This window comes from Porites lutea, chromosome 5 (assembly GCF_958299795.1).
Source record: "Porites lutea chromosome 5, jaPorLute2.1, whole genome shotgun sequence".
In the NCBI taxonomy this organism is placed as follows: domain Eukaryota; kingdom Metazoa; phylum Cnidaria; class Anthozoa; order Scleractinia; family Poritidae; genus Porites; species Porites lutea.
In genome coordinates, this window is record NC_133205.1 from 42,760,513 (window position 1) to 42,783,354 (window position 22,842).

The following is a 22,842-nucleotide window of genomic DNA, read 5'->3' on the forward strand; positions in this document are numbered from 1 at the left end:
TTGAAGGCCCAGATTCGGGACTTGAGAGCAAAATGAGGGCGAGATTCGGGATTGAAAGTATCCACGGGACGGGATGGGCGGTACGAACGGGAAAGTTTAGGTCACGCGGGGTGATTGGACTGAAAAACCCTATTGGGGACCCCTGCAAAATAACGATACTGACATGCCCACGCATTCAACTTTTGGTGAGGGTAGGAAGTTTTAGACTACGAGTAGTCCCCCATTTTTCCTCAGGGATAGTAGAGCGAGCGAAACGCGAGCGCGCGTGAAAATCACCCCACGCAAGAAAAGGCGACATTTTTCTCTTCCCGCCGCGTGTCGCCTTTTCTCGCGTGGGGTGATTTTCACGCGCGCTCGCGTTTCGCTCGCTCTACTATCCCTGAGGAAAAATGGGGGACTACTCGTAGTCTAAGGAGGTTTAGATTCATGTGATAACAATGACTCTTGTCTCCGGAATATGAATAATTTGTCCAATAAATCACCTCTACAGAGACTAAAATGAAAAAAAAAAAAACGTTTTTCTTGAAGCTTTTACGTTAATCACGAGAATTTCTTCAGCACGAACATACAATGTTTAGCGGCTATTTTGCCCATTACACTATGTAAGCCGCTATATCCCATGTCTCTTTGGGACAGATTACGTATACCTGCTCGAGGAAAATATTGCCCGCAGGATTTTCCACCGGCTACTATGAACATAATCCCCGACCGGCTATACTGTTATAGGAAACACAAGGAAACTAGAGCAAAACGATATTCCTAGGTATTCAATTCCCTGCCTACTAATTACGTGAAATGTTTGTGAAAGCCCAGCAAAAGGCTTATTTAATAATTTGTGTTTGTATTATGTACTTTTCGCACGACCAGTTCTTTGTCGGGATGGATCAACGAGACCAAAAGCCATCTTTATTTTCATACGGAAAGCCAAATTTGGGGAAGGGATAAATTGGAACTGAACTGATTTAAGCACTGTTTCTTTTAGATTTATCCTTTGGTATACTTTTAAAATTCTTCAATAATTACTTCATGGTATCGATGTCGAATATCGTCTGAGAAATAGTAAGAGTATCGGGTTCTAGCAAATGGTATGGACTAAACACAATAATTTGACAAATTGAAATTTTGGATTCTTTTCTAGAACGAGGGTGACCTTCCAACCTAGTTTCCAGGGCTTTCCCCACAAAAACCTGAGGGAAAAGCCCTCAATGCAGAGGTTGCGCGACCTTCCTGTTTTCCTACGCGCTTTTTCGACGAAGTGAACGACGCAGGTGAAGTGCAATGCTGTAGACCGGTAGCAATTAGGAGAGGAATATCCGAACACGCTGTACCACAGGGTTACGGCACATGGGACAACTGGACAATGAAGTGGAACAATTGAAACAGCAACAAACGTGTCCACAATTCAGCAACACCACATCAGCCTGATAGAGAAAAACCACAAGTCAAATACTCAGGAATAAAAGGTCAACGAGTTAATGTTCGTGTTGGTAAAAAGTACAGTGCAGTACTGATTCTTCGGGTTAATGTCGGTGAAGTTCAAATACACCGGGAAAAGGAGAGCTGAACCGACAGATAACTGCTGGTTGGTTTCAAAGATGAGCCTAAACTCAGTTCAAGCTCTCCAGAACCATCTTTACCTGGCGATTTAAGTTACTTTCTTCAACTCAATTTATGTTATGCGGCCTTTTGATAAACTGGCCACTGTAAGTACATGTAGCGAGAGACAATAACATTCTGGGCGATAGGTTTGTATAGCTGAAGTGACTGACTTTCCTATAAACTTTCGTTTAGAATTTAGAGTTACTTACAGAAAATCGTGAACTTCCATGTAAGGTACCTGTGATTGTGATTGCACTCATAGGCAGTGTTATAATGCGTTACGGAGGTTAATAAACATATTGAACATGGTTATACTGATAGTGAATGATGCTACTGTCTTACCCTTCGATCCATGCAAACCACACATTCTGTGGTCATATCTTGGTGCTCTATTACAGGTGCTGTTGGTGTTGATTGTGTTGGAATCGGGGCAGGAGGGGCTGGAGAGGGCACGGGCGCCTGTAAATACCCAAAATAAACCACTTAAATTACAATAACGGTTCAGAAAAACAATAAACAACGAGAAAAGAGAAACAACACAAAACATTACAAGAATGAAACAATGTTCAATTCACAAACCAAAACAAGAATTCACTATTTGTTACCACTAGGATGAGAACAACAAAACGTTCCCGCTAAGAATGCTAACTGTGTAACTAAAATCCAATTTCACATTCTTGTATAAAACCTTCTCGCCGCGCAGAAGGTTTATAATTTCCTCTGATCCGAGTTACATTACGTACCTCTGCAGGTGTTTCAATTTCTCGCTCTTTCTCTTTGGCTTTGACGTCAAAACGTAGACGCTCCTGGACCACACTTAGTATTGCCTTACGAACTCCCAGCTCGTGAATACCCAGCTAAAAATGAAAAAAACCAAAGTTTGTTACGCTTTTTCAACCGTGTGTAACCTTTCAAAACTGAACCGAAGAAAAACAACAAGACAAAAAAGGGAACATTCGTCCTCTTCAAAAACGGAGAGGTCATCGTTCGGTTTCGTTCCGACACATAGGCTGTTCAAAGTCCCTTATTTTTCCCTATAATCGTCAATATCGCGCGCTTTGTGTTACGGGAGGCCATTTTGGTTTTAAATGTACCGAGCGGTGAGCGGAGAAAGGCGAGAAAAATAGAGAAAATTAACAGATTTCATACTCATGCACAGGTTATACTCGGCACATATAAAACCAAGATAGACGCCCTACGGGTAGGTTCTGCATCCCGACGATCTTACGGAAAAGAAGGGGACTACGAACAGTCTAACCACTATACGTCACGAGAAACAAAAGACAATTTTCATAAACAAATCATTCAAAAGAAACTTACTATTGGCGTTTTACTACACTATGGCGGGAAAGCGCTTTTTAAGGACTAACTATGGTCCATTTTTTTATCAAAACGTTCGTATCAGCCCCGTATTAGTATGTTGACTTTTGACGCCGTGTGTTTTGGTCAGACTGGAAATGAAATTGTCTATACTGACTCATGCCGCCCTTTACTTATACCTCTTTAAGTTCACTGTCCGTCATGGTTTTAAGCATTTCCCACGTGACACGATGGCGCGCGAAGTGAGCTGCGTAGTCCTGTGCTTCTGCTTCGGCAAGTATGTCGTAAATATTACTGTCACATTGCTGTAAGATTAAGTTTAAGAACAACACTTTATTAGAAATATTGAAAGTATTAATAGGATTTTTCACACATCAGCGGTGGGTTCCGGTCACGTGATGTTGGTCCTCCTGTCATTCGCTGCTGTATACTCCACGTGACCGATCTCTCTCTAAGAGTGTGCAACCCGTTTACACGGATTGGAGCAAATTCTGTTACAGATTGCTGTTAATCAGTACTGTTCGCCTTTCAAAAATTTGCACTGTGCCTCGGGTCCCGTTTCAACGAAAGGTGGATCCGTGCAAGTCTTTGTCCGTTCAAAAATTTGCCCTGGCCCGTGCAAACGGGGTCTAAAATTATCCTCATTTTATCCCTGGTAGGACAAAAAACCACATCGATAAGTTTTGGCCTTTCCAAAATATTTTAATTGTTACTTGGCTTAACCTCGTATTTAACCTAACCTTTGAATTCAGTCATCTTAAATCACTAATCAAGGAGTTGAGCGATAAGAGAGATTGTTTTCACAGGTTCCAGGTCCCTAGTTAAACTGTTCTGCAAAGCCCTCTTCGTCATTTGTCCACGATCAAGCTAGCTTTGTAAGTTTAATGTACTGTTCAGAAATGAGCTGTTATAATGTTGAATAGGTACCTTCTCAAGTAAAGTTTGCGGTTTACTCTCCAGTAACCTCTGATATTGAATCAGCCAATAGTCTTCGATATCCGCTTCCCTTTTGTGTTCCATCTCAACCTACCAGAGAAACAATGTAAGATAAATAAGCGTTGAATTCGGGTTTTAGTACGAAGAGAAGTTGAAGAAGCCCCTAAATATTTGAACCAAGAATCAAATATCAAGAAAGTTCTAACTATTGCGTCTGTGGATAAAACTCTCTCAAGTGAAAGCTGCTGACCAGTACTTTGTGCCTAACTTGGTAAGGTAGTCTGCTAACTTCCTCCGAGCACTTACCTTGTTATTATCATTATTTTTTTTGTGCAACTCATTCAACATACAGCATTAGATGGTTCTACTTCAGTGTCAATGACTTCTAAAAGGGTACCGCTTTAATGAAAGCCACGGAATAGGAGTTCTTTGAAACTCTAAGTACTGGCAAAGATGGCTTTTATTCTAGTCTTGTTGACTTAACATAGAATGTTTGCGACTTTTGGTTCTGCGGATAAATACAGCACTTACAAGCCTCTTCATGAGTTCATCTTCCCGTTTTTGTTGCTCGCCTACCAGCTGAACTAGGAGCCCAGTGAGAGCTTCTCTCTTGGACTCCAGCACCGTCTAAAACAAACAGTGAGTGTTACATAGAAATCATGGTGGATGGTATTCTTGTTGCAGCAAAAGCGAGAAAGAAACAGAACGTACTACACATGTAGACTTCCATCCATTCGATCGTATTGCTTTGTCGGAAGCAGTGAGGATAATATTCTGCCCGTTGTACACGACGCAGAAGCCTTGGAATTATAAATACCACCACAAACTCCAAGGAGTTTGTAGTTATTTTTCCTTCACGCACCCACAGAACCCACTCACTTCCTAAACCCCTCGTGCACTTTCCTTTTCTGCCATCCACATTTTTCATCGAACAGCATATAGCATATCAACAACCCTTGTCATCAACGTAGAAAACGATATAAATACAGGAAGTAAACAGTCGAAAAATCAAAAATAAACCAACTAAAACGGACGAATGGCTTTAAAACCGTAACACTGCAATCTCATCATTTTATCATTGATAGTGGTGTTCACTCTCTGCTTATGTCCGACCTCAGTGTAAACTCAATCAAAGTAAGAACAACGCGTCTGTTGAAGGAATAAGTCAAAATCCTCTAGGTTGTATCCATTCAAAGACGATCTTTCTGGTTTCAGAGTTTAATAGAAGAATGAAAACCTAAATTACATACCCTCTCAACATCCTGTCGTTCTTCTCTCTTGTCTAGTTCTGTTAAAGTCAACCGCGAAAGTTCATCCTGTAGCATGGAGATCTGCAGAGAAATCATAAAACGTATCATTTTATACCCTAGATAATAGGTAAGTATCGATGAAGCTTTGAAATCCAAGTCACAATTTGAAATTATTCAATACCCAACTTGAGCGAGTAAAATTGGGCAGCGGACGAATGATTCAGTCTTGTAAGCTGGCAACGCAACGCACGCACGAGTAAAAAAATATTAATCTTTTTTCAGGCTATCTTTTACTGGCATCCAGTGATGCATTGCTTATCTTTTGTCTTTTATTCATTTCAGTGAACATTTTCACACTGAAAAACGACTAAATGGGCACGGTTTTCTGAAGAAAAGAACAAACTATTCAACTGGAGGACAATGCAAGAAAAGACGAGCAATACAGGAAACCATGGACCCAAGGCTCGCTGACAAAGATAGAGTTTTTGATGCAGGGAAACGTGTGTTACTCTGAATTACCTGGCTTGTTATTCTGCGATGCTTTGCATCTGTCTGGAGCTGAAGGGCTTGGATTGCTTCCATTTGGGCGCGTTCCTTTAAAACGAATAAACATAACATTTACTGGACTGTTAGATACAAAGTAAAGGAAAAAGTAACTTAGATTTCAAACTCAACGTTAACATCTCTTAGTTTCATTAACAAAGTCCACAGTCTCGGAAAAATGCACAACCTCCACTAAAAGGCACTCTCGGGAGAGGTTCGGATACAACGGAAATTAATCGCACTTCCTCAGGAACGTGTCTACAGTTCTGATAGCATAATAATATAACAGACTTTATTTACCCTCAGCGGTGATAATAGCTCAAAAGTAGTTAGCCTTCGTCGCAGACGTAATTTAACCTCGTCTGTGGCGCAGTCTAAAAGGTAGTGGGGTTAAACAAAAATTTCCACGAAACAAAATGGAGTTGAGAATCCCATTTGACCTGAGGCAAAACAGTTGGCTCTTTACAAGCGTGGCAGATGAGTTGAAAAGCGCGGGACGGCTGAGAAATAAATCCAGCGAGCGGCATGAAGGGTGGGGGGGGGGGGGGGGGAGTTGAACTTGGGATTTCCGGATCGTACCTCCAGCTCATTAGCGACTCGGAAATGCTGTCTACAAAGCGGCCGCGCGCAAAGGCCACCGCTGATGAGAGAAAACAAAAGAACACACGAGTAGACGTTCAACTGTTGGCACTAATCACTGACCTGTTTGGAAATCTCAGAAATCAACATATCCCTGTCGTCATATTGTTCATTCAAGATACCAAGCAGACGAGAATCAGCTTCTAAAGATCTGAAATGCAATACAAGTGATGTATCATGACTGTTTTACACACACACGGGAATAGCAACGAAATTACGAGTATGGACTACAGTTAGAAAGTAAAATAAGCCACAAACAACACCCACCAGAAAAATAAAATTCTTAGCATATAAATTCCGATTTCAGTTTAACTAAATTAATTTATCAAACATGTTATGGCCCATTCACACCACAGATTTGTGTTTACAATTGTTTCCTTCACAAAATGTATACATGTTAAAGAAGGTAATAATTCCGAATTTTCTAACGATAAACAATTCCGGATTCTAATAATTAAAAGCACCCCAAGCGCTTTTTTTAAGGTGTGGACGTGTAACTTGACCCCTTCACAACAAAATTCAGTTAATGTGTTCAGTTGGAGGACTAAGTTACACAAAATGAAAACCAGTAAGCTGTAACAGAAAGCTGAAAGAATAAGAATGACTTTTGCCCTGAAAAAGCTTTAACTGGTGCTTTACTTTTTGAAGTAAATTTTTAGTCTGAACTCACTCGTTCATAGCTTGATTGGCAGCTATGTCTCTTGTCCGTTCATATTCTCTTATAAGTCGGCCTTGATTTTCTTGGCTTTCCAAAAGACGAGCCATGGAAGCTAACGAAAAAACACAACAAAGAAGACAACAAAAGAAAAAAACAAGAATGAAATGTTAACTCTAGTCATAAACTAGAATTGTCAAACCTTTTAGCTTAAGCGCACAAGGTTTGCTTTTATCAGGAGAGTTGACAAGGACATTTCTAGCGCTTTGAATCGCTCTGCGAAGGGGCGCTCGACATGTCACTTTTTATCCGCGTAATGATGGCACTTCGCTCAGCAAACAAAACTTTCTATTTCGAGTCTAACTCTCCCGATAACCGATGCAGCACCCGGTAGTGTTTTGAACTTTTTTTACTTCGACTAGACCTCATACGGACAATTGTACAAGAAAAACGGTGATATTACATTCAAATGGGAATATAATAACCAACCTAAAACTTCCTCCTTTCGGAGTTTTTCAGCTTCTTCCTGGGTCACCTTAATCAGCTGTTCAGTTCTCATTCTAAGCGTTAAACAAAGGATTAATGGTTATTTTCAGTGCAAACTAAAACATGTACAATGGTTCTAGAGAAGGGAATTTCTGAGTTGCAAAGTAGCAAAGTTTTACTCTTTTTTCATCCAATGTACTCCCGAGATACGAGGTCCTATATTGAAACCACGCTTACGATCTGCTCACATATAAGTCACTCCTAGGTCAGTGGGTAGAGCGTCCTATGATCAATTCCCTTTGGGGAGACTCGGATTTCTCCGTGTACCTTAAACTAGTGTATATATCAGTTGCAATGACATTTGAAGGTTAAACGACATCAGAGAAAAATACGTGAAGCATATCCATGCTGTAAAGTGCGTAGGCAACCGAGCTAAACAAAAATGTTTTCTGATCATTTCCTTCGTAAACAGTTCTGTTTGAGCAATAACAACAAGCAAGAAATGCAAATTCGGCAAAAACAGAGGCAAAAGAGATAAAAGAGAAGGGGGAAATTGCAGGCTAGGACTCGCATGTTCGCATGTCAAGGGATTACTCCCCCCCCCTCCCCTCGGGATCTTCAACCAGACCAGGCCAAGCGAACGTACATTTTGTATTTATTGTAATAGGATTTTTATTGCACCTTTCTTGTTCCAGTTCATCAAGAATCATTTCTGCCTTCTGAGCTCTAAAAAGGTCAAGAAAATCACCACATTACTAACCAGACTCACAAGAAGCAAAATGTATGCTATTAAATACATTTTGTACAAGCCATACTGTGGCCCCTACAAATGTAGCCTGCGTGGCCACCGGAATAGTTATTTAGCGTGGGCAAAGTTTTGGCAGAGGACACACGCAAAAACCATTACACCAGCTATGCAGGATACTAAAAATTAGCAAAGAACTTTCTCAGTAGCTCAGTTGTTTAGAGCTACTTTGCTTTTATAAGGTTTAAAACGTGTTATTGTATAACATACATGAATCTTCTCAGCTTTACCTTTCGTTAACTTGTAAAATCATTGCTACTGTGTCATTAGTTAGCTGTTCACCTACAAGATATAAGAAAATGGCATAGTAATTTCAAAGTTGAAAAGAATTCACCCGGAAGAGATGAAAACATGAAGGAAAAATCGCAAAAATACAATGTTTCAAACTTAGACGTAAATACCACTTTTTAGGGCTAAAACACGCTACTTGCCATAAAAAGCTAAAACTTGTCATCACATCGATTGAATTCCAAAATAATTGTCCAGCTTCGTTATTTAAGACTATATTTAAGATTATATATATTGATTTAAGTTTGCGCTCCCTGCTGAAATTTGTTTAATATCTTCTTCATAACTCTGCAGGAGGACTGATTTTGTGCACGGGTAAAGGTTCTAACTACTGACTGCAGCACAGAATTGACCTAAAACAGTAAACGTTTCGTAACATAGCCGCCAATTTCCTGAATTTCTCGCGACTTTCTTGCTGATGTTATTCGACACACACAGGAACAAGTGAATCTAACAGTTAACTATTAATGGAACAACAGACTGAATTGTGCAGTCCTTTTAAAAGTAAATGATTAATAAATGGCTTATTACTGTTAGATGAAGCAGAAGGGGCTCAATTACAGCAAAAAAAACTCCACGATAAAGACACCTTTCTGATTCAACAAGAAGTTTCAACAAGAAGCTTTTGAAGTCATCTTCTAGGACCCCCGTTCTTTTGATTACTTTGTACAAAAAAATCATGCAAGGAAAATGCCAGAATGCCGCCAAAGGATGATAATGAGTCCACCCTTGATTTCAACTAATCAAAGGAACACACTGATGATATTCGTCCGCTAAAGTAGACACAAAAATACGATGTAAAATACCTGCTGCCATAGCTGACACCATCTTTTGTCGTTCATGCTCTTGTTGTTGTTGTTGCCACAGAGTGCGGTCATCCAGTTCTGCTTCAGCCTACAAGGTAGGTACATAAAATGTACATACAATGTACGGCTAGTTTTCTATGTACGTTTCAGTGAAGTCTCATCCTTAGCGGATATCACAAAACAGGAAAAAATTACATAAATAGTATATTAAACAATAAGCAAATAGTTGTTGAGAAATATTATTAATAAAATTAATTTATCACTATACCGTTCGTATTTTGTCCATTAGATCATTGTGTTGTTTGGATGCCGCAGCAGCTAGCGCTTGTTGTTCTTTCTCTGCTTCTTGCATCTGCCTCTGCAGTTCAATCATCTGTTGTCTTCTCTTTTCCTTGGAGTAAGAATTAGGCATTCGTTTTATACAAGAGTTGGATGATTTGTTTCAGGCCAGGGATGGTACTCCAGTTTATGGGTAAGATAGGCATATTATATGTGCCACCCAACTGGGTATGGTTTTTGAGGGTATCATTTTTACCCTTGTTAGCGTTGTAACCCAGGTGTTATCTTTAGAAAGCGTACCGTTATTATATCAGCTAAAATTCAACTGCCTAAATGCGCAGCTACACAAGAAACAAATCATCTGTTAAAACTGAACTTTACCTGATAGAGTATTAGGAAAGCGATTTAAGGAAGATTTGTGTCTTTCTGTTCACTTTTAGTTTTTGTTTTTCCATTAAATTAAGACTCATTTTCAGATTTGGGCCTTAAATAGGGTTAGGGTTCTTTTTCCACATCCTTAAACAGGGGCGGATCCAGGATTTTTTTAAGGAGGGGGTACACTCGTCTCTTGCTCTACTTCAACACCAATAAACCACGTAGTTTTTTTTTTTTTTTTTTTGCAGAATACCAGTTGTATTAGAAAACCGCAGGTCATCTCAGGCGGGGGGGGGGGGAGGGGGGGTGCGCACCCCCTGCACCCTCCCCTAGATCCGCCCCTGTTAAACAGGTTCAGGGTTTAACACAGCAGTACAGTTCTCAATGGTAACAACTGGTATGAGTTGATCTTGAACAAACAAGAACTTTTAGCTATTATTGGAAAGAGGCTATCAGTTCTAAAAGGTCTTCAAGACTCTTGAAAAAAGCAAAACTGAAGAGCCACATTAGAAGAAATCTGACCCAAAGGTAAATGAAACAGTTCCTTAGACAATGGCAACAATATTAAAGATAATTCTGTGGGGAATTAGATGCCATGCTTCTCGTTACATACCGGTTCTATGGGAACCAACCCACTGCAACAAAATAGGTGAAGATTGCATAACAGAAATGTTTATTTTGTGACATGAGTTTGTGGTTAATAAAAGTAATGTGGTACTGTTAAACACAATATGAAAAACAGAAAATTAAAGCTGAATAAGGAAAAATGAAAGTGAGAGAAACAAAATCAACAATGCAAACCTTTTCTTCTTCATGCTGTGATAAAGTATTCTGAAATGAAAATGTTTTACTTTTGAAATAAAATCAACCATGCGAAGCAGTACTGTGAAGTCTTGAACATGATGGAATAAATCAGGATATATTTGGACCTAAGACAGAGTTCCCTTAGCCAACAGATGTAGATAGCCAGCTGTCATTTATGACTACCCATTACTTTCTGACAAGGTGTGACTTATTTTTTCCAACAAACATTAAATTTAGCACTATACTTACTGTAAAAAAGATGTAATTGAAAAACCCCTTTTCACTTTCTTTCAAGATGTAGCAACAAAATAAGAGGACTTAGCAATAGTCAGAACAAAAATAACCACCCAAAACTCACTAGTTGTCAGGAAGGTTAAGAACAGAATTTACTGCGCTGATTGCAAAATCCGCTAGCCCAAGCTATCGGACACATTACTTTCTTTGCATACTGGTTTACCATTTTAACAAAATAACCAGTCCGACTGGCCAGTTCTGACTTTTGGTAAGCACATGCCCGATTTTACAAAAATGGGATGTTTACAGGACATGGAATGAACAAGTGAGTTGGTTAAGGAAAGGAAGAGACAGTACCGTCTCACAATACTGTAACCAGTTGCAGAAAGGCTTGAGATTCAGTAACGTTTTAAGTCTAAAGTGATATTATCAAACTTTGCATGAATCCTCTCCCCTCCCCAGTCATCCAAGTTGCAAGGATTCCAAGGCTGTTAATTCTCATTTTATACAATGACAACTACAAATGGGGAGACTGGAAAAATCTCTCTGGTCATGGCACATAAGGATACTGGTCAAAAGGCTTATATTACATCCTTATAAAATACAGTGTCCCGGGTGAAAACTTTATTTAAAAAATAACTTACAGCAACAAGTTCATCAACTGGTACAGGGCCCCACATTTTAGTTGGTGCTGATCCATTTCTTACTGGATCTACAGAAAATATGACAATCATTCTGTGAGGGAGACCACCAACTGGATAGTGGTACAAAATCGCTATAAGAGGAACACTTTTTCATGCCAAAAAATTATGGACTTTCCAGGGCCATTGTTTGTGCCAGTTATGAAGACACATGCAGGCCATGGGTATGCGCAGTGCTCCTGTGGCTTAACGTATTCGTGCACACAAGAGTAATGGAAGAGAGTCCTGAGAAAAAATAAACAAGCATTTTACATGTTTATTTTGTAGGCATTATATTGTTTTTGCATTTGCACTTTCTGCTTTAAAACTTAGTACATTTTAAAGCGTTAAGATTTAGATAATTTTAAGAAAAAATCACAAACTTAAAAAAAACACTAAATTAAAAACTTTCAAGGCCTTGAAACTGGGCTCCTGAAATTCAAGGGTTTTCAAATTGCGTGCAAAGCCTTGATTGACTTCTGAACACAAAACAATAAATCCAGAGACAACAATTAATAGACCCTTCTACGCGTTTTTTAAACTTTTGACAAAAAGCAGTAAGAGAATATTCATCGACATTGCTGGTAAGAGGGCCTTAAAATAAGGTAAGTTACCAATTTTAAAGGTGATACGTCTAAAAAGAGTGCAGTTATTGCTAAAAAAGTCATAAAATTTCACAGCTGTCTGTATGTTTGGAGGAATCCAATTGTGCCCCCCCCTCCCCTCCCCCTCCAAAAAAATTACAAATTTCTGTAAAATTCCCTGACTTTAGGGAGCTATATCTCTGTTGGTTTTTGAAAAATAACTTTCAAACTTAGTAACTTAACTGATTATAAGATGTTCTTTCCAGATGTGTTGATGGATTTTCGCTACCTGGTCCCAGTCAAAAGTTGAAAAAACATGAAAGTGGGGTCTATCAGTCAGAAGAGATTGTGCATTAAACACAGAACAACAGTGGTGATGAAATGGAAAACTACATACCTAACACAGGTAACAAGTGTTTGGATGGAGGAACATATTCAATTCCAGCCACTTTAAGAGAAAAATACAAGTCAGCAAAGTCAGTGATTAGTCATGTCAGTAACCAAAGAAAAGTAAAATGTAAATAAAATCATCTGTGACAAACACCAGAGAGAACAGTATTCCATTTTAGAACAGGGATGGACTTATCAAGCTCAGCTGCAATAAAGTAATTCAAGATTATTTACCTTTACAGAGGTATTTCATAATTGATGCAGTTCCTTCCGATGATACATCTAAAAGAAAATGATGAATGAAAACAATAAATAATGTTAAAGTGATCCTTGTGATCCATAATATGTTTCAGTTAAGCATTTAATTCAGTATCCTCTCGTTACCAGTTACCTTTAGGGGGAAAACTGATCTTGTCTGTATCAAGGATAATTGTCTGCAAATAAATACAAGCAAATATTATTGTCAAGTAGAGATAATATGATATGTTTGATTGCTTAAGATGTCCATCAAAGTTACATGTACAGTGTAAGGAAACCAGTTTAAGTTGTACAATCCAAATGTATGTAAGCAAGTCACTTGAAAGGGTAGAGCATGCCTTACCATGAAAAATTAAAAAAATGGAATTATAAAAGAAAAACAAAACGTGTAACTGCAGCACTTACTACTTTTTAAATAACTCTTATAGGGTTCTCCAAGATGGAGTACATATACTGCATGCTCTTAGGAGTTCATATTAACATCCAACTGGCGGTAGAAAACATAGAAGTGCCAAATCTTTAAAGCTCACTGAGATGTAGAAGAAATGAGCAATAAAAAAGCTAACGTGCACAACAGGATTCATATGTAGTGTACATTTAAGCCCTGTTAAATCAGAGAAACCCAAAGATAAATCTAGAAAAGATAAAGAAAGGTTAGTTTGGAAAAGATACTGGTATGTTAGAAAAACGTTTGTGTTTCTTCTCTATATCACAGTAACCTTCTGATGTGAAGTTGTTAGACAGTCCACTGTCTTACCTCTAATGTTCTCACATGTGCCAAGGTGGGAGGGACTCCTGGAAGGTTACTGTTCTCAGAAATATTGAGGGTCCTCAGACTTTTCAAATTTCCAATTTCAGCTGGTAAAGAGCGAAGTTCATTCCCTGTACACAACAATCATAAAATACTGATTTGGTTGCTCTTACAAACTCACTCTAACAGCTCTTATAACAATTAATGGGAAACACTACCATAAATTTAACTCAGCACCAGAAATTTACACCACCAAAATTAATAAATTGTGGTTCCACTATGAAGAATATAATTATGTAACATTGAAAATTTCATTGTACATGTACAAGGAGTAAACCATTATTTTCAAGACATAAATTTCCAGCAAATAAAGGGAAAATGACTCCCTAACCCAGTGGGAAAAATAATTTGTACCAGCAAGGGGACTTTTAGCTTAGCTTGCATAGCTGGCAGGATTGTCAAAGTGCGCATTGAGGCATAGGAGTTGCGAAGCCACAGAGAATGGGGACAAAAATTATGCCTTGAAATTTTCTGATGCCTTTGGTGCTCATTCTTGATGACGTGGCGGCTTCAAAGTCAAAACTCTAACGCGTGCAAATAAACAATTCCACCAGCTACAAAGGGTATCTTTAGCTGTAAAAGAGTGAATCCAGGTACTAGAGTCTATCACTTACAGTGTGAGTGGGAACCTAAGGGACCAGTCATAATTTAAGTTGGAGGTGGGGGGGGGCTGGAGGAGAAATTGTTTTTTATCCCAAATTATTTCCAGACCCCTACTAATAGCACCCATGTTTTTTAGGTACCCCCCCTCCAATCATGTTAAAAGATTTAAGGGCCCCCCTTTCTTACATAATACCCAAATGGTAATAACAAATAACATTTTCTTTACTTTACCGTTCTTACTCACTGTCACTTCTGAATGTGCCAACTAACAACAGAGAAGCACTTCACACTAAATTGAGAAAGAGATTTCACCTAGAGCCTCTCAAACAGCTTATAGAGCAAGGATATATCAGTGATTGTGTTATAATTGAGATAAGACAAGCCATTGAAAGGTTAGAGACCGACAGAACCGCTTCAAGGAAGAAAGAAGATAATCAGCCAAAGCTTACTGCTTTTTATATGACCAGTACATGCTCTAATAGCAAAAACTTGACAGTGAGTCCACATCAACCTCATCTAGAAATAATGATTCAGATAGTGAGATTGCATAACATGACTTAATGCATGTAATCATTAATTTGTTAAAATGCCGATGAAATTGTTTCAGTGTTACACAATAATGGATGTTGCGTTGATGCACCTACTATTTGAGCATTAAATCTTTTTGTCAAAATGCTGATTAAATTGTTTTAGTATTATACAATATAGGACTTTGTGTAAAGCTGAATCAAAATCAGGTCTTTTAATACTCAAGCATCATGCTGCTTAGTAGGGATGCTACTTAAAAGAAACTTGAAAACCCCCCCCCAAGGTCATCTTTTGGCATTTTAAGGCCCCCCATATTCCATCCAAAAAAAAATTGAAGGCCCCCCAATTTCTCCCGACCCGCCCCCCCCCCCCCCCCCCCCTCCTCCAACTTAAATTATGACTGGTCCCTAACATGATTTAGAGCATATAATATGTAACTAAGTGTGCTTTCCATTTGTCAGAACTGGCCAGCCAGATCATTGCCCAACCAGTCAGTTTGAAATTGAAATAAGCTTTTTCCAAGAGTTTTTGCTAAAAAATGTTCTCCTTTGTGAATACTATTTAGAATTTGATTGATCTGGCTGAACAGTTTTGATTAAAACAGAAATTACCATTGCGACGGGAATGGTCTAGCCAGTCAGTTCTGACAAATGGAAATTGCCCTAAGTAAAACCCAGATTTTCAAGGCAGTGGTCAGTGTAAGACAAAAGGGAGATGGGATGGAGAACAATGAACACAGGATACTACACATACCTTGAAGGTTTAAGCTTTGAAGGGCTGCTAAATTTCCAATGGACGCAGGTAGAGCTCGGAGCTTGTTGTTTTGAACATTTAAAACCTGAAAGATTTAAGAAAATACAAGCATGTGTCAAGATGTCAAATCAAAATAATATTTGCATGGTCATTTAAAACGAGTACTTGAAGCAAATACAATGTAAGTTACCATAACAACTGATATGTTTTTCTTTTACAGTTAATGTAGAATTGGAGCTAACAGTGCTTTGAATTAACTTAGTCCTGTAATCCAATGGTTCAATAAAACAGCTGAAATTTTTTGATGCAACCACTGGTTTCCCCAGAAAATGACTGCAGAAATTTTACACGCACATCTGATGTTGTATTACTTTTCAGGCTTGGTTTGTGCTTATGATTGGTTACGCTATGAGGGAAAATTTGCTTCCACCAATCAGAAGTAAATACCCAGACCTGGTTAGTGACAAATCATCAGTATGGATATTTCTGTGCTCTTTCCTCAACCTCATTTCATGGGAAAACCAGTGGTGACAGCGCTAAGTGACTGCTGTTTCTTCAGGCTAAATGAAAAGGTATACGTATACCATACAATTTAAGAATGTTCCAATGGTTTATATCTTCTTGTGAGCAACCTGTACCTAACATTACAAATCAAAATTTATATAAACTAACAGTTTATTTACCTGCAGTGATTTCAGTTGATCAATATCAGCTGGAAGAGTAGTGAGAAAATTGTCATGAAGATCTAAAACCTACAAAAAAAAACAAAAAGAAAATAGGAAAACCAACCTCTCTTATAATACTTTGATCAAAAAAATCTGAGACAGCTGTCAACCTCCGCTCCCTTAAGAGAAAACACAAAAAAGTGAGACATGGAAATGGTCATGAAAATCTAAACCCTGCAGCACAGGCTGACACAATATACATGTAGAATGCACCCTCTTTATGAGCTTAAAATGTGACTGTAATGAATAAACCTACATTGCACCTGTATGCACAACCCAAACACCCATCAAAAAAAGAAAAAAGTAATATTTTAATTCAAATCTTATGTTAACTAATGTTAGTAACAGTATCCTTTCATTCCACCTGTTAAGAATTAAAATTTTGCAAAATTTTTTCACCCAGTCCAAACTGTAACTCCCTTATAAATAAGCTGAGTTATCCAGCATACATTTTGAGATAAAATTCTCACCAGAGGAATAAATTCTGTGAGATGATTGGACAAAAGGCCTATAGTTAATACTGTTTGACTTTCATTTTATCATTTATCATTACACTACTTTGGAAAATAATTGAAGAATATTTGATATTAGCTGAGTAGTTCAGTGGAAATAATGAAAAAATTTTTATTTTCATATTCTTAGCTTTCAAGAAACTGAGCATAATTTAATTCCTCACCCGTAAACTTGAAAGATCCTTTAGATCTCCTCCACCCTTAAGATTTGTTAAAGCATTATCATACAATAGAAGAGCCTAAAAGAAAATATGCCAAGTAAAATTTCACGATACATAAACCAAAAAATTAACAATCGGTGACTTTGATGTACCATCAACAGTATTATAGCATAAATGTTTACCTAGTGGATGCAAGCACAATTAATAAGTCAAACATATAATTCAAGTTAAATATGACAAGGTTAAGATTCCAGCTCCCAGGAAGAACCTTTTTGGCTATTTAAAAGACATGATGTGATTGAGGAGCTGGACTCAGTACTTCTGAGAAATGATCAGCTAGCTGTCAGAGCAGGACCTGATGCCACTCTGTACAGACACTGTTTTTTTTTTTATTATTTATGAAAGACTTAGTGTAGCCAAAAAGCACAGCCAAAACCCTGTTGTTGGTGGTAGAGGGGTACTTCCTATAATGTGGCCTGCTTACCACAAACTTCAGGTTAAATCTTTTCTTTTTAAAACTGGTTCAAGCAGTCACACTGTGAGTTAATCACTAAACTGTCAAAACTCTACATTATCAAAGGGTGACCACAATTTAAGAACACAAACCAAAACATTTTACCTCTTTTTGAAGTACTCTGCATAAGGAGTAAACCCCTTTGGGTACCTAAAAGAATAAAGATAAAGTAGTCTCATTACTTTTACTATCATTAAGGGCTTAAAATAACGGCTGGTACCAAACAATATCTGGCCAAGATGACCACTTGTCCAGACAAATTTATATGGTTTGCAGGCCATGGTTGTTCAAACATTGGATAGCGCTATCCCCGGATAAATCACTATCCAACAGGCCCCAGTGGTTTAAAAGCTGGATAGCGCTATCCACCGGATAAATCTCTATTCAAATTAATCTCTAGACAATCCCCTGCAATAAACACTCCTTGTCTAATAGATGCCCCCCATAGACAACAATTTCAAAATACTATGAAAAAGCAAAACGGAGCAAAATCAATCCATTTATTCAGTTTATTTCCTGATTAATAAGGGTTTGTGCATTGTATCTTGTTCACGGCTAAGTTCAAAGTAAGGATAGACTAAGGATGACAACAAACTACGACTTAAAAGAACAATATGGGTCGCTAGATGGCCAATACATATCATTAGATGGACTGGATAATCTGCTATTTTTAAATTCTCTTAATATTTTCAACAAAAGCATATTAGTTTTGCAGAGCTTGTTACAGTTGTGAGAATAAACACCTCTCTCTTTAAAATACCTCCCATCTACCTACACAATCCTTCTTGCACCTTTAAAATTAAAAACTATAATAAATGCCCCAGGAGTCTATTAGATCATTTTAAGTACTGTTCTTTAGACTAAACTTTTAATCAGCCAACATTCTTCCTGTACTTTTGTAATAAGGTCCTTAGTGCTGAATCTCCCTTGACTGAAGTTTTAACATGAGAAATTATATCATTAGCAATGCAGTAGGCAAAGTCACCTCTGTTGCTCCACATTTGGATACGTCAAAGGCTAGATCTGGAGAATCTCTTGCCTATAACAAAAATAATATTAAAATAATTAATTTATCAATGCAAACTCATCATAATAGATATAACAATACAGCTAGAAAAAGCTCTATTAAGCAGACCCCCAATTAAGCGGACACTCTTAAGTGGACACTAAGCCGGGTCCTGAAATTAATGTCTCATATTTCCCTTTATAACAGACCTCTATTCAGCGGACACCTCTATTAAGCCAACGTGGTCACTTAAATAAATTGTATTTGGCTAATTTGTATTGTTAAAAAACCTCTATTAAGCAGACACCGGACTGAATTGGCAATAGTAATATTGGATTCTATCCTTCAAATACGTACCGTAGTCAATTAATAAAGATAAGTCAATACATTTAACCATCAATAAACCGTAGATCAGACTGATATCCAGCCGTATTATTGTCATCTGTGATCAAAGTTCACCTTAAAGTCTTGCACAAAGTACAGTACAGCTTCCCTAACAACATGGAACGTTATCACAGTACAGAGTAACCGTTGAATGTTAATCATTAACAAACATTGCACAATTTTTACAAACCTCTATTAAGCAGACACCCTCTGTTAAACAGACACTTGGAAAGGTCCCGAAAGTGTCCACATAATAGAGGTTTCACTGTAATAACAATAATTTTATAATAATAACAGCCTAGGAATTAAGGGCACCAACTCTTAGGCTGCAAAAAAGATTCTAGATTTTACCTATAGGTCTACAGTTCCAAAAACATTTTTCCAAAGAGAAATGGAGCCATAAGTAAAGTACAATATGTTACAGGTCAAAATTAAACTCAGGTTAAAATTATAATTTAACCAAGGTTGATTCTATACTTTTTTTGTCTCCTAGCCCTAATTATTCATGAATTATGACTAGGAGACAAAGGAAATTGAGAAACAACCTAGAGTAAATTAATTTTAACCAGTAACAAAATCACAAAATAGCATTTTGCAGTGTATATGTTGTTTGACTGAAAACTTTGTTATATGACTTTTGCTAGCTCCAACAACTGACAGTTACGCTATGCAATTTTTTCCATACCATAAAAAGTGCGAGAGAGTCTGGATAGCATTTCTAATTCAGTTCTCTTTTGATGGACTTTGATGTGCACCTGCACTCCATTTATGTACACTACTAACCTTTTAATGCTAAATATGCAAACTTAATGCACACAAATGATGGTAGAGCTTGGTAAAGGACTGGCAAAATTACACCAAAATACATTGATGGTACAATGCAGTGCTCAAAGCATCCTTTTTATAGAAGTAATGTGGGCAGATTTGAATCTTAGTGCTAACAAAAAATGCCTTTAAATATTGTTGGTCTGTGTCCACAAATGTGTACCATAAAAGCAAAATACTGATACAGAGTAAGGGTCAACAGGAAAAAAACTAAAATTTGAAAAAAGTTGCTTAAAAATGCTGACTGAGCAGCAGCAAACTAGTTGGCACTTTTAAAGAACGAGCCCCAAGTTGACGTCTGAATAAGCAGGAAAAAAATTCTCATTGATCAGAGAAGGTTCACCAACCAGCCTGCCCATTCATCAGAAAATGATGAATGCCACGAGAACCTGAGATTGACCAACACTGATAACTTCCTTGTAGTCTAAATACCTTGACAAAGGGAACATCACTGAATATTACAAGGAAGAAAAATGTAGATGATGCTGATCTTAAAAGGACAATTAAAACTAAAACAAAAAAATAAACAATCCACTTCCAAACCTTTATATTCAAGATATATTGAGGGCATAGATTGTCTTCACTGTCTCAATTTTTGGGTCAACTGGAATGATTGAGATGATCCAAAACAATTTTATTATTACATGCGTACAGAAAACACCTGTATGTATAGTCTCCTCCATTCTATCCAGGCAATCAGGAATGTCCTAATCATCTTAAATTATATCAGATGTTTTCATGTAATATATCAAACATGAGATGCAGTGTTTCATCACCAGATGAAACACCGAGAAGAGAGTTGAAAATACGACGCGCAGCGGAGTATTTTTGACGAACTTCGAGGTGTTTCATCTGGTGATGAAACACTGTGTCGAATGTTTGATATTTCTTCTCAAACAAAATCATTTTTGAAGGAGAAATTAAGGATGCAAATACTAAGCAGTGTTTCATCCGATTTCCAAACACTCATTAAACATTAATTTCCTTTGTATTTTCTTAATGAATTATTAATGAGTTTGAGAAATGATCATCTTTATTGCCTGAACACATTAGAGCGGTTTTCATTTGAGTGTCGAAAAGTAATTGGTTTTGCACTTTCTACACGATGCGATTGGCTTAAAAGATTCGCGCCACCTTTTCATCCAATCAGAAGTAAAACCAAAGCCAATTGTGACGCGCTCGCATGCATTTTCCCGCGCTTTGCGTCAGCCACATGTAATTACTTCGAGTTTTGATTGGTTCAAAGTATTGTCTGTGTCCTATGTGATTGGCCAGAGTAATTACTTTGGTTTTGGTTTTACGACACTCAAACGAAAACCACTCTAAGGTGGCTGAACACAGTTTTGGCAGTTTGTGAGTATATGTCATTTGTCAAATCATGGCAAGAGAATGGTTACAGCTCACAAGCTGAAACTTGGCAAATGAAAAATATACTGATGAAAGATTTTGATCGACAGGTAAAATGTGACGTTTTCGTTGTTTCCATGGCAACGTGAACGATTGAATACAACCTTAAAATTTCACTTTTACTCAATTTACATAAAATTCGCTCATTAGATTTTCCTATAAACTTGCGCACAGCTTACTATAATTAATCATTACCATTTGAAACTTATTTGACCAAATTTTAACAGACGGGTTTTCAGATAATCAATAATATGATTCTATTGTAATTATTAAATGTATCACAAAATTCGTCTGTTCAACTTTCATTTTAAAGTTCTCATTATTTAGAATACGATAAAAGTCAAAATTCTGCCAAATATCACAAAATTTTGATGAGTGGATTTTGAGAAATCATCTTCTGTGTACCATTGCTTTTTTCGCCGCCATGTTTGTTTGTCTAATTTAAAACACTTGCCATCACGCGAGTTACCGCTGACTGCCCGCAAAACTGTGTTCAGCCACCTTAAGATGTCTAAGATGGCTCAGGGCGATCAAGAGGATCTAGTTTAGTTACATGGAAACCAGATTGAAGGAGATACAGTTCAAAAAATTGGTTGCAGCTGCTGTTTAGCAACTCGGTGTTTAACTGACCATGAGCCGTGATTATGTTGTGTTCAGTGGAATTCACCAAGTTGAAGTTAACAGGAAAAAAAGAACATACAGGCTATATAAAATGTTGTTCAATAATTGCAAGTTCTACCTTGTTGAACAAAGGAAAACAATAAATTAAACTTAGTTTGACATTTGTTGACCAATAATGCAAAGTTAGAATGATTAACAGGCAATGTCTTTTAAGCATTTGAAACAGGGCGATTGAAACAGTTAAAAACTGTCTGACAATGAAGTGAAGTAAGCGATGCATACTTTCTAACGACATTCTTTGATTTTGTGGGGGGTAGCTGTACATGTCATGGGCTTTAATCTTTACTCTTGCGTAAAAAGTGTTTCACTCTTAACTTACTTTACCTGTTTAGCTACAGCAGCTGAAATGGTAACCTACCTAATTTTAACAAATCGTAAGTCATACGTCAAATTCAAAGGTACCTCTGAATCTCGATTATTACGATAACCGAAAGAAAAAATATCAGTAAAGATTCGATAGTAAACACTCTGTATTATCACGTATTTACAAACGTAACCTATAATTTAGCTGCTTAGTCTATTTACTTTTGAAATATCACAAGCCTTCTGCAAATTTCTTAAGTTTAAGTGTCAGAGTAGGGTTCTGTGAGCTTCATCAAAGCAAAAAATGTTTTACAGTAATGATCAAAACAAGCTGACAGGCAAACATGAACACCTGAAGAGGAAATTATGGAGCCGAGGTAATAATGCTGAATAATGACTTTGTAGTACCTGACTTCGCGATAAAAACGTTGATCTTACAAATGAATGTACTGCTTACCACGACAAGACATCGTTCTACACGTTTCTTTGCTTCATCTTTGCCAACTTTCCTTTGCTTAAATAACGGCATCGTACTGCGCTGAGATGAAGATGGAATTGAGCCCATCTATTTTCAGATATATTTAGGCGCGAGAGACTGGTACGGAATTTTGGCTTGGAACCGAGGCTTAGTAACCTGAGATCAGGCCCAATTTTAGCTTAGCGTCGCGCTCAAAACTGCGAAAAAACAGTTGTGAAAA

At 37.6% G+C, this 22,842-nt stretch overlaps 1 protein-coding gene across 3 annotated transcripts in view; it reads right to left on the reverse strand.

Moving 5' to 3' along the window:
- Positions 1 to 22,719, reverse strand: part of LOC140938497 (E3 ubiquitin-protein ligase LRSAM1-like) — a 23,393-nt gene extending 674 nt beyond the window's left edge. Inside the window, exons 1-27 of one of the 3 annotated variants that reach the window (XM_073387976.1) lie at positions 22,602 to 22,719; positions 18,524 to 18,577; positions 17,644 to 17,688; positions 17,028 to 17,102; positions 16,310 to 16,378; positions 15,627 to 15,711; positions 13,689 to 13,813; positions 13,065 to 13,107; positions 12,908 to 12,955; positions 12,681 to 12,731; positions 11,664 to 11,731; positions 10,783 to 10,812; positions 9,596 to 9,718; positions 9,328 to 9,415; positions 8,464 to 8,515; positions 8,110 to 8,154; positions 7,432 to 7,502; positions 6,958 to 7,057; positions 6,351 to 6,438; positions 5,625 to 5,699; positions 5,106 to 5,186; positions 4,387 to 4,482; positions 3,847 to 3,945; positions 3,099 to 3,224; positions 2,343 to 2,456; positions 1,942 to 2,058; positions 1 to 1,421 (exon numbers count right to left, since the gene is read on the reverse strand). The exon at positions 1 to 1,421 is cut by the window's left edge and continues 674 nt beyond it. In XM_073387976.1, the coding sequence (XP_073244077.1) occupies positions 1,299 to 1,421; positions 1,942 to 2,058; positions 2,343 to 2,456; positions 3,099 to 3,224; positions 3,847 to 3,945; positions 4,387 to 4,482; positions 5,106 to 5,186; positions 5,625 to 5,699; positions 6,351 to 6,438; positions 6,958 to 7,057; positions 7,432 to 7,502; positions 8,110 to 8,154; positions 8,464 to 8,515; positions 9,328 to 9,415; positions 9,596 to 9,718; positions 10,783 to 10,812; positions 11,664 to 11,731; positions 12,681 to 12,731; positions 12,908 to 12,955; positions 13,065 to 13,107; positions 13,689 to 13,813; positions 15,627 to 15,711; positions 16,310 to 16,378; positions 17,028 to 17,102; positions 17,644 to 17,688; positions 18,524 to 18,577; positions 22,602 to 22,709 (2,199 nt within the window). In that variant the 5' untranslated portion in view covers positions 22,710 to 22,719 and the 3' untranslated portion in view covers positions 1 to 1,298. The remainder of the gene's footprint in view (positions 1,422 to 1,941; positions 2,059 to 2,342; positions 2,457 to 3,098; positions 3,225 to 3,846; positions 3,946 to 4,386; positions 4,483 to 5,105; positions 5,187 to 5,624; positions 5,700 to 6,350; positions 6,439 to 6,957; positions 7,058 to 7,431; positions 7,503 to 8,109; positions 8,155 to 8,463; positions 8,516 to 9,327; positions 9,416 to 9,595; positions 9,719 to 10,782; positions 10,813 to 11,663; positions 11,732 to 12,680; positions 12,732 to 12,907; positions 12,956 to 13,064; positions 13,108 to 13,688; positions 13,814 to 15,626; positions 15,712 to 16,309; positions 16,379 to 17,027; positions 17,103 to 17,643; positions 17,689 to 18,523; positions 18,578 to 22,601) is intronic. The other 2 variants (XM_073387977.1, XM_073387978.1) reach the window with 2 other exon arrangements.
- Positions 22,720 to 22,842: the final 123 nt, after the last annotated feature.